Source organism: Arachis hypogaea, chromosome 2 (genome assembly GCF_003086295.3).
Source record: "Arachis hypogaea cultivar Tifrunner chromosome 2, arahy.Tifrunner.gnm2.J5K5, whole genome shotgun sequence".
Taxonomy (NCBI): domain Eukaryota; kingdom Viridiplantae; phylum Streptophyta; class Magnoliopsida; order Fabales; family Fabaceae; genus Arachis; species Arachis hypogaea.
In genome coordinates this window covers 72,128,526-72,147,113 of record NC_092037.1, presented here as the reverse complement: position 1 = coordinate 72,147,113, position 18,588 = coordinate 72,128,526, and the positions used below count along the sequence as shown (strand labels likewise).

The window sequence follows — 18,588 nt, the reverse complement described above, 5'->3', positions numbered from 1 at the left end:
GTCCTCATCCAGCGTTGTTGCCTCCCCCTCGTCAGTCTCTGTTTCACCATGCTTGGTCTCCTTCTTCTCTGCCCGCATTCTGCCTTCACATCATCAGGTAAGCTTTTTAATTTTTTTAAGTTATTCAATTAGTTAGCATTTGTTTTGAGGTATTGAGACGGAAATTAGGAGATTGGAACTCAGTATCATATTTGTTGGCCCAGAAACTACTAAAATTTCAATCTTCATCACTAAATTTTCAATATTTTAATACATCTAAAAAATAGAGACATAGGTAACAGAAATTTTTGAAGACGTTCTCAAATGCCTTCATTCAAAATTTTATATTCCAAATTTATCTTTCACCTCACCTCTCACTCCACCGCGCAACCCCACCCCACCTTTCACTCTACCACCATACCTCCACCACCAGCAATAATAATGCCGACAATAATAACAATAATCTCATCAATCATATTCAACAACAACAATAATTTATAAATCAGATTTAACAACAACAAAATAATATCATAAATCAGATTCAACAACAACGGAAGGACGTTAAAAAGAAACAGGAGAGAATGAAGGGGATTAATTAGGGCTTTATAAGTCCACCTAGTCATTGATGAACACTACAAGAAGGGATTGCTATTCCAGAGAGAAATTCGAAGCGTGAAAATGGCGACGACCATTTGGAAAACCAATTCAGCAAAAAACGCAGTTCGCTATTTCTCTCAGCTAAGCCGCCAGAGCCATCTCACTTATTGCACAGCTTTTTTCCCTTCTCTTCCCTCTCAATTCTACCTCGCAGACGGTGACGAAAGAGCTCGACAGTGACGGCAGAACAAGCAAGAGTGATAGTAGAATTTGGCGGTGACGGCAGACCGAACGAGAGTGACGACAGAGCGGGTGAGAAAAAGTGAGCAACCAAGAGAGAGAGAGAGAGTGCGTGCAGAGAAGGAAAGGCAGAGCGAGTAGAAAGAAAGGGGAAATGGGAATGAGTGTGTGGGTTTAGAGTTTTTTATTTTTTTAATTAATAAGAGCATTTTAGTAATTTCAAATATTTTGGTTTTTTCTTTCAATGTTTTGAAAATCGGATCCGAGCGGATCAATTCAACCACGAACCGGCAACATTACAGTCCGATCAAGCATATAAAACCGGTAATAAAAAATCGGTGAAAAACCATTGAACTAGATGAGAACCGGCCGGTCGGACCGAACCGAAACCCGGCCGGTTTACACAAAAAAGGGAAGCTCCTTCGTTTCTTTCTCCCTTTCTTTCTTTCTTTCAGAGAAATCACACAAACCCAACCACAAAACCCTAGCACTGTAAGCCTACACAACCGCCGCAAGGAGTGGCATACTGCCGCCCTCCGTCGCACTCAAATTTCGCCATCCGTTATCTAGCATCCCTCGTGCTCCAAGTCTTCAACCCCTGTTCGCTGTCACCGATCGCGGCTGCTTCCTCGAGCTCGGCGTCCGTCGTCTTTGTCTGCTCAGCCGCGCTTCCGTCGCCGTTTCTTTGCCGTTCACGTTCGCTCGGCGTTCACCGTTCGCGTTCACTCGCTGTTCACCGTTCGAGTTCGCGTTCGTCTGGAAGCCACGTTGCTCTGCTTCAAACTCTGCGACCAACCCGCGCGCTCCACCCAGCCGTCGAACTGCTCTCTTTTGTCACCGCCGTGAGTTCCCTAAACCCGCCACCAGACAATACACTCACACAACACCAATACTCTGCTTCAAACTCTGCAACTTCTGATTTCTATTACAATAAGTAATTATTTGATTTGGTAGTGGTTTGGATTTTTTCATAGACTGAATTAAAGTTACAAACTTACAATAGTTATGTTCTCTTCTCTATCACATTGAGATTAAGCTTTGAATTCTCTTATTTCGTTTTAATTTTACCGCACTCACCATGTTTGATGAAATGCTTTAACCATATTTCTGGTTGGTTTTATAATTTCTAGCTTTTAGAAACTTAGTAAGTTGATTGCATGTGAAATTAGAATAATTGGATCATAGTAATTAGGAAATTTTAGCTGCACAAATAGCATCTTTGCAGAAAACATATTAGCATGATTATTCCACTTGCATTAGTGTTCTTATGGTAAATTTTAACTGTTGTTGTGAACTTGTTAATTTGCTAATTGTTCTTGTGTTGTTGTTCTGTTGTTCTTCTGTTACTTTTAATGTTTTTTGTTTTTGTTGTGATTTTCTGTTCTTGAACTTGTTAAGTTCATAATTTGCTAAATTGTTGCGCTGTTGTTGTTTTAATTTGCCAAATTGTTAGGTTGCTGCGACTTAATTTGTTGGATTTTCTATTTAGGTCTTATTCTTGTTTATTTGCTAAATTGTTGTTGTGTATTTATTGTTTATTTGCTGGATATTGGTGATCATTGTCTTTGAGATTATTTACTATGCAGGTTTAGTGTCGTCACTGTTTTGGAATGTTTTATAATGTACTAATGTTTGTTGCTGTTTTGTAATTGCTAGTTGCAGGTTTAGTATTATTATTGGTTAATGTTTTGTAATGTTTGATGCTGAATGCTGATTGTTGAGTTCAGATATGGTTGTTTATTTTGACTTGGGTAAAGAGACTTATGGTCATTTTTTCCTACCTTGTACCGATTCAGATGATTATTTTCAGAGGATGAGCACTTATTTATGTATCTTGAGAAACTGTCTTTGTGTGTGTTATGAGCATTTGGTGAAGCCTGTGTTGTACCTATTCAAAGCTTAGTTTTACCAAATGGTCTTTAAAGCAACTCATCCAAAATGCTACTGTACAAACCCAAGTCTGTTGTCTCTTAAAGCCTGTATGCACCTTCATTTGGTGAAGCCTTTCTAGCACTAGTCCACTACCAACTTTGTTATTAATAATGTTATCAAATTTATTTATCCGAGTACTATGTTTATTTTTCAGTTGGATTTATGATAATTCATTTGATATTCTTCCTATTCTTGTCAGATATTTCTTTTAACATTTTGTGTACTGATGAGGAATTGTACTTGCTTGGTATCATACTTTCAAATGGCAATTTTGCATTTAATATAAAAAAAGGAAAATCCTAAAAGAGTAATTCACCACTCCATTGGAAAAACTTCATACTACCCTATACCCTCAACTTAATACTTGCATATTTATAATTTATTTATTATTCTATTTTTAAACGGTTTTTCCGGTTAAACCATCGGTTGAACCGGTTGGACCAATGAACCATTAAACCAGTGACTAAAATAGTTTGATGACGGTCCGGTTCTCAAAACCTTGCTACTTTTATCTCAAACCAAATAGGATACTGAGATATAAGGCAGTTTTGTACATTTTATACCAAACACAATATTAAAACTTATTTTAGTCTCATTCTCCTAGTCTGTCTCTCAGTCTCAGTTTCTCTTCTAAACGTTACTAAGTTATTGGATTATAATCTGTTTAATGATTAATTGATTAACTGATTGAGTTGAATCGTGATTGTTGTTAATTATATTTTGTTGATTCTTGGCAGATTATTCAAATTTTGTTTTTACAGTGTAATATATGTTGTGTAATATGTAGGTTTAGTAGATGATTGGTGCTTTTTTTTTTCTTTCTGATTATTGGTGTTTAGGGTTGATTTGTTGCTTTTAATATGAATATGGTGAATTGAGCTGCTGTTTTTATATTGTTGGTGCTGTTTTTATATAGTGTGAATTTATATTTTGGATAGTAAATAGGTTCTATGAATTGAACTGTAGTGAAAATGTTCTGAAAATTTATGTTATTCTGCTCATGTTTATTCTATTTTAAGAGTCTTAACTAATGTTATCCTTAAGCTTTAGCTAACTTAATTTTTATTTTATTTGGTTTTACTCGGAGATAGTCATTAGTACCAGACAAAAAGAAACACACGAAGAAAGGAAGACAAGCATGGCTAGGGAGATGAGAAAGCAAATGTCGCGGTGGTGATACCCAAAGGAACTTTGCAAGGTTCTTTCTTTTTCACTTCCATTATTATCTTTTGCATATGATGCTTTGGTCTTCTGAAGTCTCTGTCTTTGTCATTAACTTGTCTGTTTCTAATTCTCCATAATAGCCACCATATAGTTATGAAGTAGCTTATGATTGTCCACTCTTGTTTGTCGATGGTTCCTCAATTATGAATTTGATTGCTTTGAAATCATTCCTGGTAGTTCATTCGTTAGTGAATTTATTCCAAACCATAATTTAGGCCACTCTGAGAATCATTTTCCACTATCATTTGCTTCACTCCTTCCCTAGTTCCGCATTGACTGGGACATTGGGGGATCCTCTTCCCAATCCTGTGGGGAAAAGAATATTTGGCTGAGTTTCTTTTTGCTGTTCTCTTTGATTCTCTTTTTCCTAAACACTTTTCATGTTTTATTCTTTTAAACTCTTCAAATATTAATTCGAAAGAATCTTTTGCTGTTCCATTCCTGTGATTTCCATTCATGCGGAAGCTGCTGTCTGATGCCGTTTCAGACCCTTTAAGAAGATAGTGCAATGACACATTGAAGCTCTGCAATTTGAAACCCTAAGTCTTGAGTATTCAACCTTGCTAAGTTCATACCAAAAAAAAGCCACCCGTGGAGAACACATGAAATACAAAATACACATAAAAAATGAGTTAAGCAACATATGTATTCATATACAAATACATGGAGGTCGATTTGGTAATTAATGTTTATTGTGCACATAGCATTTTTTGTCGAGTATTTTGAGTTTGATCATTCTTATGTGTTTGATGTAAAGTTATTTGCATTTTATCTTTTCTTTTTGGTATAGTAGCTATCCTGTTCTTCACTGTGCTGCCACAGTACTTTTTGCTGGCCTGGATTGATGAATTCTTGGATTTATGTGAGCCCTTCTTTATTTGATGCATTCATGACTAGTATATTGCATATATTGATTTTTACCTTCTTGGTAATTATAAGATTACCAGAAAAGTTGAATGGCCATAGGATTATTGCATAAGATTTCCACTTCAAATGTCAAATTGAATTTCTAATAGCAAGTTTCTTGAGGCAGTTATGTAAAAACATAATATCATTGGAAAGAAACTAGTCTCTATGTTAATAAGGTTTCTACTTAGAAGAGCCCTGAAATGTAAAACTTTACTCTTAATTTGCAGAATTGACAGGTTGTGCTTTTAGGATATGATTGATTGATTATCCACCAAAGATTTGCCAATGTTATGATCCTTCATGTTACTGTAACTCTGAATTTAAGGAGTGAAGTCCTTACTTTATGTATTTCTAATTTCTGTTGTCAAATCCTTGTTAATTAGAATTATATTTCAATATTTCATTCTAATTAAGTATTCTGTGCCAATTGTCAAGAAGCCTCCAAGAAGTTCAAGATTTTAGGAAACCAAGGGTTGTTTTGTGACCTTGGTATTTTATCTCAGGAAGTTTTATCTTCTTGGTTCTTATTTTATTTTTTTCTCATTTTCAGGTTAAGTGTGAGTGGTTGAAACAATAAAAATGGCATTGTGCCTTCCTTGTCAATTCAGTAATAACAAACTAGTCAGTGACTTAGGTTCCAGCTTTCTTTCCGAGACATCTTCTTTGTCCTGTTCCACCTTCAGAAAACAAAAGGAACATAATAATGACCTCAGCAACATCTCGATTTCAATTTATTGTTCCTCAGTCAAACATGTACGTGACACTGGTCTTGATAGGCGTGTTGTTTTGAAGAATAAAACTCGGTTTATTCAAAAGCTGAAAACCTTACTTCTTTCTAAACCAAAACATTATCTTCCTCTTCACATTCTCTCTAAATGCTGGTCTTATCTTACTCTTTCTACGCCTCACTCCATACTTGCTATGATCCATCGGTACCCTTCTATTTTTGAACTCTTCACTATACCATGGCCACCTAAGCCACTCAATGCAGCAAAGTTATATCCTCAACTATGTGTTCGTCTAACTCCAGCTGCTGCTGCCCTTGCTGCTGAGGAACTCACTCTTCAATCCTCCATTTCCACCACTTTGGCAACCAAACTCCAGAAGCTTCTTATGTTATCATCTCACAACCGGTTACTCCTATCAAAGTTGGTTCACCTTGCTCCAGATCTTGGTCTTCCTCCTAATTTTAGATCCCGATTGTGCAACGATTTTTCGGATAAATTCAAGACTGTTGAAACTTCCTATGGCCGTGCACTTGAGCTTGTTTCTTGGGACTCAAACTTGGCAAAGCCTTTACCGCCTCCTGCATTTCGTTCTCCTGATTTAATAGTTGATCGGCCTTTAAAGTTGAAACAACTAAGACTTGGAAAAAGGCTTAACATAAAGAGACGTCACCAGAGTTTCTTGCTAAAATTTGAAGAAATTCCGGAATTGTGCCCTTATAGGAACCCTGTTGATTCTTTAGCCAAGGTATCATTGGAAGCAGAAAAGAGATCTTGTTCTGTAGTAAGAGAGGTTCTTGGGATGATGATTGAAATGAGTCCTTTAATAGACCACTTGACCCATTTCAGAAAGGAATTCGGTCTCCCAAACAAGTTGAGAGCAATGATTATAAGACATTCGGAATTGTTTTATGTGAGTTTGAAAGGGCAGCGGCACTCCGTTTTCTTGGTAGAGGGGTTTGGTGAGAAGGGTGAGTTATTGGAGAAGGATGAGATATTGTTCTTACGCAATAAATGGAGGGACTTAGTTAGGGAATCGAAGAGAATGAGACGAGAACGAAGAAGGGGCAGGATTGACAAGTTTCTTGGTGGTTTCAGTGATACTGATGAAAATAATGAGGACGACAGTGATGTTGAGTATGATGACAATTTTGATATTGATAATTTTGAAGATGGTTATGATGATGGTTTTGAGGAAATATTTGAAGACTTGGATTTTGAGGCTAAGCATGATGACCATAGTGGTTTGCTTGCCCAAAATATGAATGGTGAATTTTGGACGGCAGGACATTTTCCTATTCAAACTGGGGTCGATGAAGAACAAGTGCAACCTTGGTAGGAATATTTAAGTTATAAAAGGCTATGGTCCATGGGTTCTACTTTGCATGTACCATATTACAATTAGGGGTAGTCACCAAAAAAATATTACAATTAGGGGTGTTCAAATTCAAACCGATTTAAATTAAACCGCTCATCTAATCCAATCTAAACTGAAAACCGATTTAAAACTGCAGTAATTCGGATTTAATTGGATTTTATTTTTTGCAACCCGCTGGATCGGATCGGATTTCGGATCTACTCTTGATAACCGATCCAATTCAATTCAAACCGCACAATGTGTTATAATATTATTATTTTATTATTATATTTACAATTATACTTATAAGTTATAACATGTTCAATTTGTTATATATTTTTATATTATTCATGTATTATTATTATTTAATAAATATTTTAGGTGAGGTCTACCATGTAAAAAAAATATTCTTTCTACACCTATAGAAAGACACATGTCGACATTGGAAGAGAGTAAGAAATTATGCATGCAAAACTAGACAACATGTTTTACAAAGTTGGGTCCCACTAATTAATAGGTTTGCAGTTTGGTTAGTCCTACAATAAAATGTTCTATGTACTAAGTAGATACCGATTCATATTAATTACTATATTAATTATTCAATTGTATTTATCAATTTATTTATGCATTTTTTTCTTAATAGGTGTAGATATTTATTATATCTTTTTTAAGTCATAGAAAAAGGAATATTTTGAAAAAGCCATTAAAAAATACAAGAATAATACGAGGTTTAATGCACATTCACATGCATATTAGTTATTAAATAGCTCTTGTTAATTTTTATTAGATCAAAATCACTTAAATATTTTTAACATTCAACATAAATGTATCTTAAATTCAACAAAAATATGAAGCTTATACCTATTCGGCTATTCCTTTCACAAAATTAAAAATTAAAAATTAAAAATTAAAAATAACAAATGCCTCCTAAGCAAGGAATAAATAAAATAGGAACTTATCACAGTCATGCTTTCACGTACTTGTAGATAAATTTAAATCATCGAATATCAAAATTTAAATAACTTAATGCATTTAAATTATGATTTTTTAAATATGAATGTCATGGGAATGTAAATTTTTTTTATTTTTTTTGTACATGACAAAATAAAAGTATGCATTTTTTGTCATAGTCCTGCAAACAATGACGGACCCATAAAATTTTAAGAGTTAGGACAAAAATATATATCTTAAAATAAATTTTGTTGAACATTGTTAATTATATTAAAAATATAATAGAGATATAAAATTTAAAAAGAGTTAGTAAACACTTTTATTTTTAAAATACTATTTATTATATATAATTTATAAAAAATATTTTTTTTATTTCTAAAATTTAAACTTAAAACATGTCTGTTTTCACTAACTCTTTTTAAATTTTATATCTCTATTATATTTTTAATATAATTAACAATGTTTAACAAAATTTATTTTAAGATATATATTTTTGCCCTCGCTCTTAAAATTTTTTGGGTCTGTCACTATTTGCAGGACTATAACAGAAAATGTATACTTTTATTTTGTCATGTACAAAAAAAATAAAAAAGAATTTATATTCCCATGACATTCATATTTAAAAAATCATAATTAAATGCATTAAGTTATTTAAATTTTGATGTTTGATGATTTAAATTTATCTACAAGTACATGAAAATATAACTGGGATAAGTTCCTATTTTACTCCTTACTTAGGAGATATTTGTTACTTTTAATTTTTAATTTTGTGAAAGGAATAGTTGAATAGGTATAAGCTTCATATTTTTGTTAAATTTAAGATATATTTATGTTGAGTGTTGAAAATATTTAAGTGATTTTGACCTAATAAAAATTAATAAGAACTATTCAATAACTAATATGTATGTGAATGTGCATTGAATCTGCGTATTATTCTTGTATTTTTTTAATGACTTTTTTAAAATATTTTTTTATGACTTAAAAAAGATATAATAAATATCTACACCTACTAAAAAAAATGCATAAATAAATTGATAAATACAATTGAATAATTAATATGGTAATTAATATGGATCAGCATCTACTTAGCACATAGAACATTTTATTGTAGGACTAACTAAATTCCAAATCTATAAATTAGTGGGACCCAACTTTGTAGAATATGCTGTCTAGTTTTACGTGCATAGTTCCTTACCCTCTTTCAATGTCGACATGTGTCTTTCTATAGGTATAGAATGAATCTTTATTCTACATGGTAGAATTCACCAATATTTTATATTCAAAATGTTATTTATTTATTTATTTTAACTAACCTATAATTTTATTTCTATTGTTATGTTATTGTTGACCTTTTAAAATATTGTTGAGACTTGTTATGTTATTGTTAATTATTTAAAATTTGATGTTAATACTTGTTATATGCATTTAATTTTTTTAATTTACAAAACCGCAAATCCAACCCAATCCAAATCGCTTGAAATTGGATCGGATCGGATATTTTTAAAAACATCATCCAATTCAAATCGCACCGCAAGTAAAATTAACGTTCGGATCGGATGAGTTTTTAGCTCAAAACCGATCCAAATTGCACCGCGAACACCCCTAATTACAATTGGAAGTACCTGCTTTGTACTTGACTTTTCGCTTTAGTTTTTACAGTATCATTCACTGTAAAATTATGGATATAATACAAATCAAATCAAAGCAAATCAAATAAAAAAAATTTTTGTATACTGTCATACCGGTGTTTTAGTAATTTTTAATTATTGATCTTAATTATAAAAACTTATAAAATTTTTTATAATTAAGATCAACGATTAAAAATTACTGACCGGTATGACGGTACACTTGAAAATCTTCCCATCAAATATTGGTTCCAAGCTTTTATACATGCCTTTGTTTCTACTGCCAGAAGTCGGTAATAGAATGGCTTTTATAAGTATTGGGTTTTGGACCACTTTTTCAGTCTGATTCTGTTTCTCAATTCTGATAATTTTGATAGTATTCAAACCGGACAAGCCTTCGATTAGCAGTTGAACTGATTATTGAAATTGGTCATTGAGTACCAAAAAGTAGCGATATATAATTGGTGAGTTTTAGCCTGGGCCTCCCTGATTCAGGTGCCGTATGTGCCTCGTACAGTCTGACACAAGTTTCTGCATTCGTGTCTTGTTTCACTAGTATTTTTGTTTTGACCATTAGAGTTATTCATATTACAAGGTTGCCTCAAATTTAAAGATAATTCAATAAACATAACCACAGAAGCAATATGGGCCTCAAATCACTTAATGAGTGTGGACCGTTAGGTAAAAAAAGTGATCACATTGTGATAGGATAAAAAAAAAAAGAAGGTAGGGCCAAAGAAAAAATAAAGAAAGAAAAGAAGTAGGCCACTGTCGAGACTAATTCATCGTGTCCTATTGATTCCGCGCTGCGAGGCTAATTCCTTTTTTCGGAAGAGCCACTGTCGTCCCCCAACAAGTCATCCGTCTTCACTGGACGTCCTTGTCATGGGGTTGCATCGCCGTCGTTGAAACCAGTTATGTTCGTCTTCATTGGAGTGCTGCGGAGGAGGATGAGGACGAACGGGTGTTGCAAACGTGATAAAAGAGAGACGATCGCAGACCGTTGAGGGGCGACTGTAGGTGAAGCCATTGTTGATCACAACTCCACGCAAGAGGAGAGGGATACGCAAGTTTGAATGCCGGGTCGGGTTTGGGGAATGGGCTGGTGATCCCCTGAATTTCCTCATCGAAACCCTAGAGTGGCTTCTTAGTTGGAGTGTGTTAATTACGGTATCAATACTCTATTTTTGTTGTGGACTGTAGCCCCCCTGTGATTTCATTGTCGTGTCCTATCGATTTTCATGGTAGGGATACTATATTTCTTTCTCGAAATAATATTTTTGCAGCTCAATGTTGTTGATGAAATTTTGTTAAAGTTTGATTTATGTCTTTGCCGATATGGTTTTAGGCCGGGTTAGAAGATTTTTGTGCAGAGCAAGAAGCACCGCTGTACAGTGAAGGAATGAACGTGTTGCATGATTTAGATCCCCAAGAAAGGACACTCGAAGATGTGTCTGATTGCGTTTCCGATTCCGATGAATATTTTGGTGACAATTTCTATGATGACTGGGACAACAGAGCAATTAACGGGATTGCGGACCTCCAAACCGTGAAGTTTAAAGAGCTAACTGCAGATCAGATTCGAAGGCTTCATTTTCCAGATCGATCGGTTGCCTTTTCATTCTACAACTTGTATGCCAAAATGAATGGTTTTTCTGCAAGGAAGAGTCGGATACGACGCAATGTGAATAATGATGTGACACAACAAGCATTTGTGTGCTTTAGACAGGGTTTTAGAGATTTGTGCTCTGATAATGACGCCGCTCGACGCAAACGGGAACCAAGGCCTACAACTAGATGTGGATGTGGGGCAGAGATGCGTGTGCATATACATGAGGAGACAGGCAGATGGATTGTAAGCTACTTTCAAGAAGAACACAACCATGAGATGCTTGATGATATGTTAACTTTTATGCTTCCTAGGCATAGGAAAATGAATTCTGCTGCAATTGATCAGATGAACATGATGCTGAAAGTTGGTATTAAAACTCCTCAAATTTATTCATCATTTGTACACACTGCAGGCGGATTTCATAATGTGCCCTTTTTGAAAAGAGATATGTATAATCAGATAGACAAGCAACGGAGGCTCATAGGCGGTGATGCCAAGGGCTTGCCTTAAGTATTTGGAATCAACGGCAGCAGAGAGCCCAGGAATGTTCGTGCAATATCTGGCGGATGATGAGGATCGGTTGGTCCACCTTTTCTGGTCAGACAATTGTAGCCAATTGGACTACCATTTGTTTGGGGATGTGGTAGCATTTGATGCGACTTATCGAAAGAATAAGTATATGTGCCCTTTAGTTGTGTTTTCCAGTGTCAATTGCTGAAATTATTAAAAAATCCACACAAGACAAAAAATATTATGTAATTTATAATGGCCCCATGAAAGGAGTATATGATGCCTGGGAAAAAGCAGCGCCATTTACACATCAATCAAAGATAGTTCATAAAGGAGGATTTTGAATACTAGAAGAGGCAAAGGAATCCTTCAGGAAATACGAAGCTCTTCATCCAGAGCAAATCCTAAAAAGAGCAGATAAAGCTCCAGTTCAAGGCCAGAGAACAGGAATAATGAGAAACATTCCTACAAGGGCTGAAATCAAGGAAAAGAAAAGGGTCTGTAGATCAAATCTCAGAGAAACCCTTAACATAGTCTTCAATTGGACTGAAGAAAAAATGACAAGTTTGGGATACTATCCCATCGCCAAAGAACAGCTAACAAAGCTGGTTATTTTTCCAAAGGCTTCCCCATCTGACACTTATCAGTTTTTCCAATACGGATTAATTGATACAATTTTAATTTTTAATGATCTAAAAATTATTAGTGAGTTTCCTGCAGGATTCGTTGATGCAGTAAAGAGATTTAAAAATATGATTGACAATGTAAATTCAAGGGATATATCCCTAAAATTTACAAATAGTCAACCTATTTTTAATGAAGAAGAAGAGTGCTTGGTTCCAGCACACCAAGTAATATTCATGTCCGTCTTCCCAGGAAACTTTCAACCAATTGATCAAGTTCAAGATTTAACAATCTACAGTCATGAAGGAAGACTAGCCAGCACACTAGCAAGGGTCTTCGAAAGAACTCAAAAGATAACAAGGGAATCTCACACAAGAATTAATTATAAAAGCATAAATACTCTACTTGTGTCTAGTAAAAAAAATGAAATTGAAGAAAGAGAGATGAGACTCTTGGTGGAATTTGAATCTGTATTCTACAATCTATCCGGACTCTTAGAAAAGCTCCTTGAAGGGATAAAAAGGAATCTCTGCTATTTGATAAAAGACAGAGAAGACCACAAGTGCCAGCTGTGTGTCTCAAAAATATCTGAAGAAAGTAATAATGAAATGGGATCCACCCACATGATAAAAGAAGAAGACAGTGCATCCACCCACATGATAAAAGAAGAGGACAGTGCATCTGAAGCATCCCTTAACATTATTGCATAATGACGTAAGCGCTTAGGTCATAGAGCACCAACAATGTAGCTGGTGAAAGATAATAAACACTGACGTAAGCAATGAAGTCATAAGAATGGTAAGGATGGGAATTGTCCATCAGACCCAACCATTATAAATAGATTGCTTAGGCAATTGTAGAAGGGATCAGAAAACAGAAAGCAGAAGGCTAAGAGTACTCATATGCTAGGAGAGCAAGGAGGAAGCTGCCGAGGCGATTCTGTAGTCTGACAAAAGAATTCCCTTAGGAAAAAATAGTTTTAAACTCCCTTCTGGAGTTAATATCTACAATCTCTCATCTGGGGATAAAAACACCTTATGTAAAATATACTAAATAAAGGAAGTTTTTCTCCAAAAAGGTACGTCTTTATCCTAATTTCTTAGTTATGAATTATTTAGAAAGTTTAGAATTAACGGAAGAATCTGATTATTATAGATTAACTGCTTTATTAGATAATGAAAAACAGGTTGTTCTAAAAACAGAACTAAATCTCAAATCAAATGAAAATTTTAATAAACAAAACCTTTTAAAAGAAGTTTTTAATAGAAAAAATATAATATATTATGAAAAAATTCAACTTGAAGCCCCTGTAAAAATAAAATCTGCTAATGGAGAACTTGAAATAGCTTTGATAAATGAGGAAGAATTAAGTAAACAGATTGAAAAAATTAAGGATCAGCAGAAAAGATCTAAAATTGGATGGATTCATATTAGTACCATACAAGTTTTAATCAAATCTACATATATGAAAGGAATTAATTCACCAATAAGTTTAGCAATCTGTGACAAAAGAATTACTGATGACCCAATAGATCAAATAATTGGAATTGTTCATGGAAATTTGGCAAATGTAAATGTAAAATTTAATGCTCATCTTGGATATGCTATACCTTTATCAACTGAAAATCTTAGTAGATCTATAAGTTTACCTTATAAATTTCATAGAAAAAGCCTAATGGAACAAGATGATGAACCATTTTCAATTACATATGCAATAAATTATGCTTTAACAAATAGCCATCATAGTATAATATTTAAAAATAGAGAAAGAATTTATGTTGATGAATAATTTCAGAAAATTGTAAAAACAGAAATACCAAAATATAAAGCTATTGAAAACCCAATTCTATTATTAAAAAAACCATAAAAAAGATCGGTTTCATCAAATTTTCAAATAAAAGAATCTAAAATCAATAGTCCTTTAAGTTTATCTAAATTAAAAATTAAAGAAGAAAACTCTGAAATAAAGGAATTAACAAAAAAAGGTCGAACAATTAATGAAACCCTAAATACTAAATTATGACAATAAATAAGGAAGAAATATATGTAACTTATCAAGATAAAAAACAAGAGCTCTTTGAAAGAGAAAATCGCTTGAATTATTTGCAGTTTTCTGAAATAAATCAAAGAGCATTTAAAGCTCTAAAAATAATCTACAACAAGTTAAAAAGGGAAGTCAAAGAGCTAGAAAAATTAATAGAATCACTGGAAAATAGTGATGAATCAATGATAGAGTTTGCAGAAATTCTAAAATAAATAATGATAAACAAAACTATTTTAGGAATTATAATTTATGAGGCATAAAAAGATTGAAAGACCAGAAAATAAAATAAAAAGAAAAAGAGAGAAAAAGTTAAAAAATAAAATAGAGGAGTATAAAAGAGAATTAAATAATCTTCAGATCGAAATTGATGACCTTATAATAAAAAAGATAGAAATAAGAATAAATATAAATAAGTTAAAATTAAATCTAGGAAATTTATAAATGCCTGGAAAACTATATTACGATTAAAACTGTTGAAAGAAAAGATGGAGAATAAAATCGGAAAAATTAGAAAGTTAATTAGAAACAAGAGAAAGTGTAGAAATAAAAGAAGTTTTTGAGGATTTAATAAATTATAAACGGACAAAAGATTTTATAATTAGAACAGAATTAAAAAACTATAAATATATACATCAAGGACTAGTAATAAATTTAATACAAGAGAAATTACAGAAATGGTTAATACTCTAGATTATGAAGTTACAAAATATTGAATCTATACAAATTATAAACTTATTCAAAGCAAAATATGAAGAATTAGTAGAAATTTCGAAAGTAGAATTAAAAGAAAAATCGAAATTGAAAAATTGGTATCAGAGCCAAGTTAACGATTAAGGGTAACACTTTTTCTTTAAGCAACACTTTTAATGATACACTTTTAAATCAATAACAACCACAAGATAGAAAACGTCTTTACAAAAAGTTGAAATTGGCAACTTTAACGTAGCATCTACCCAGTATAAAACTATCAACAGGCACACAATATATATTTTGGATTGAGGCTATTGTCTAGTTCAGGCTTCATTTTTTTCCACTTGTAAATGGATTCCTTTTGAAATTCTACATGGGTTAGAGTGTTAATGGGTCAGAAGTTGAATAAAGGTGAATAAAAATCATTATCCAACTACTAATGGGATAACACTACTAGCCTACAAATAAGACTAAGCCCCAACCCAAATCAAATTGTTTTAAAAAGTCCATCCACAAAAACTTATTTCTATATTTAACTTCACATATCCATATTTTCAATAATTACATACGAACCCAAATGTAGGGAATGAATCACTATTTCATCAAAAACTTCTTTAGCAATTAGCTGGTTGAGGGGATATGTACTATTTGTCAAGTTTTAAAGAAATTGTAACACGCGTCACCAACAACTTGTGACACCACTTGACTCCGTACGAGACGCATACAGCACCTGAATCAGGGAAGTTCAGGCTAAAACTCACCTATATAATTATATATCATTAAAAAGTGATTGTGGCTGCACTTGCAATGTACCAATGAATGTAATATTCAAAATAAATAAATAAATAAATCAATGAAATGTTAGTATGTTACGATTAATAATGTTTGTTTATTTATGTATGATACTAGTGTTTTTACCTGAATAAGAAAATTTTAAAATTATGTCGTTTTTGTCATGACATTATAAGTTATAAACAATTTATAAAATTAAATTACTTTTATAAAAAGGTCATAAAAAATAAAAATTGTCATTGACTAAAAATTTAAACAGAACAGAATTTCAGTAGATCAAAAAAATTAAATAATAAGTTTTTTAGTTATTATTTTTATATAAAAGTTTATTTTTTTATTAATAATTAATTTTAACATTTATTATGAAAGAATTTAATGTATATACTTTTAAATTTAATTAGGTGTTAAGTCTATTGTATAAATAAAAATAATTAATTTTAATACTTGTTATTTAAAAATAAAATTTTTTATATATATAAGAATATAATTAAATATTAGTATAAAAAAATTTATATTGATAATTATAAAATTAACTCAATTACTTTTTTGAAATATTTGAATCTTGATTCTAGTTAATCACAATATTAGTATTCTCTATAAATTATATATAATAAATATTTGAAGGAAGAGAAGTGAAAATATCAATTAAAAAGATAAATAGTAAAAATTTAAAATTAAACAGAATATATATAATAATATATATTTTTATGAGAATAATATTGTGTGATTATTTTTTAATTATATTTAATTATAAATTTATTGTATTTTTTATAGTTTTATGAATTTATTTGAATTATATTATTTTATTAATTTTATTTTTCTGTAACACAAAAAGAAATAAAAAATAAAATAAAAAAGAGAAAGATAAAAAAGAAGAAAGAGAAAGGGAATTTCTTAGTTTTAGAGAAAAAATTTTATTTTAATTGTAGTGAAAGAATATTTCATGACACATTTTGGTTTGTCAAATTAATAATATAAAGGTGGAAACTCGAGTGCAGTTGACTTCATGTGAAATTGATAGTTGAGAGTCGTAAATAATTTGACAGATTTGACTAAATTATCATCTAATGACTCTTAGCTATCAACCTCACATGAAGTTAACTGTACCTGAATTTTTGTCTAATATAAAATATAAGTTATATATAGAGCGGAAAAGATAAAGAGAAATAGAGAAGGAAATAGAGGTAGATAAGAGAATGAAAAAAGGAGTTTATTAATTTTGAAAAAAATATTTTATCTTAATTTTAATAAAAATATCATGGGCATATTTTGATAGTTAAATAAATAGTAATATAATCATATTTTAATTTTAATTAAATTTAGAGAATATTATATTGTATATTTTAATTATTAAATTTATAATTAATTATTGATAAGATATAAAAAAGAGATAGAGTAGTGAATGAAGGAACGAGAGAGATAAAGAAAATGAAAAAAAAGAAAGAAAGAACTTTTTAATTTTAGAAAGAAAAATTTAATTTCAATTGTAACGAGAAATTGACATGTAACATATATTTTAACGGTAAGATTAGTAATATATAATAGATTATAAAATTGATACCATTGGAGTTGGGAGGATGGAATTGATGAATGGCAGAAAGGGCAAATGGATGAAGAATCCATTCTTGGTTTTATGAGAAGCTGAAAAGATGCAAATGGCGGAAAGACCACCCGTTTGTCCTTTCAATTTGAATTTATGATTGTTGGACGGTAGTAATACAACATTATTAATTTATTATTATTATTTTCATTTTTTAAAATTATTTTATGCCATTAACAAAAAAAAATAACAAAAAAATTCACTTAATTTAAAGTAATTAAATTTTAAGTATAAAAATATATTATTTTTTCTGATTATGTTAGCCAAAAAAATTAAATCGAATCTTTAAAATTGTTTTTGGGAATATATATTTAATAATTGAATAATTTTGTCTAATTTTAAAATATTTTTAAGATATTTTTGTCATTTGATAATGCAAAAAACACGAGTCTTTACTTTAATATTAAATATTTGATTAACATTTCAATTACAAAAAGAAAGAAAAGGTCATTTTGGACAAGCTAATTAAATTTGTAAAGTAATTAAGAGCAAGTGGCAATAGCCACTCTTTTAAAATAAAGACAAACAAGAAAGGACCCTGTTTGCTTTATATAATATAATATAATTTGCTATATAGAAGATCGATATATTTATTAAACTTGGATTGCAAATTTTTAATCATTTGGATAGATGATTGGAGTGGCTTTCATAATTAACATAAAGAATGACATGATAAATTGTTTCTAAAATTAGGTCTACAACATTCCTAATCTATGCCTCAAATTTGTTTAGACAAAGAAAGATTGCATTGAAAAAAAATAAAATAAAAGAAAAATTCATACTACTAGTGACTCTTTTAAGGCCTTTTTAGAAAGTTTTAAAAGTGACTTTTTTGAACTTTTGATTTATGAAAAGTAGTAGCATTAATATTTAGTGCAATTTTTAAAATTAAATTGCAGTTTTTTAAGAAGTTATTTAGAAACGTAGAGAGAAGTTAAAAAAAATGACTTCTCTTATAATAAACTTTTTATCACATTTCTTTTAAAATAAATATTTTAGAACTAAAAACCTCAAACACAAAATAACTTATTTTTAAACTATTTTTAATATAGTAATTTATTGTTTAAACTATTTTTTAAAAAGAAGTTTAATTAAACTATTTACCCAAACTGCCCTAAGTCAACCAACATTAAATTCAAGATTATAACATACAGCAATAGTTCAAGAAGTTAATCCA

At 31.3% G+C, this 18,588-nt stretch overlaps 1 protein-coding gene across 3 annotated transcripts; it reads left to right on the top strand.

Moving 5' to 3' along the window:
• Window positions 1–1,233: 1,233 nt before the first annotated feature.
• Window positions 1,234–7,297, top strand: LOC112747835 (protein WHAT'S THIS FACTOR 1, chloroplastic). Of its 3 annotated transcripts, XM_072218826.1 has the most exons (4): window positions 1,245–1,658; window positions 3,840–4,650; window positions 4,763–4,834; window positions 5,109–7,297. In XM_072218826.1, exon 4 carries the CDS (start codon window positions 5,461–5,463, stop codon window positions 6,943–6,945), a length of 1,485 nt encoding a protein of 494 aa, XP_072074927.1. In that variant the 5' UTR covers window positions 1,245–1,658; window positions 3,840–4,650; window positions 4,763–4,834; window positions 5,109–5,460; the 3' UTR covers window positions 6,946–7,297. The 3 variants fall into 3 exon arrangements, with proteins under 3 accessions (XP_072074926.1, XP_072074927.1, XP_025651827.1); XM_072218825.1 differs by lacking the exon at window positions 4,763–4,834 and having other exon boundaries at window positions 1,234–1,658; window positions 3,840–3,946; XM_025796042.3 differs by lacking the exon at window positions 4,763–4,834 and having other exon boundaries at window positions 3,840–3,946; window positions 5,432–7,297.
• The last annotated feature ends 11,291 nt before the right edge of the window (window positions 7,298–18,588 follow it).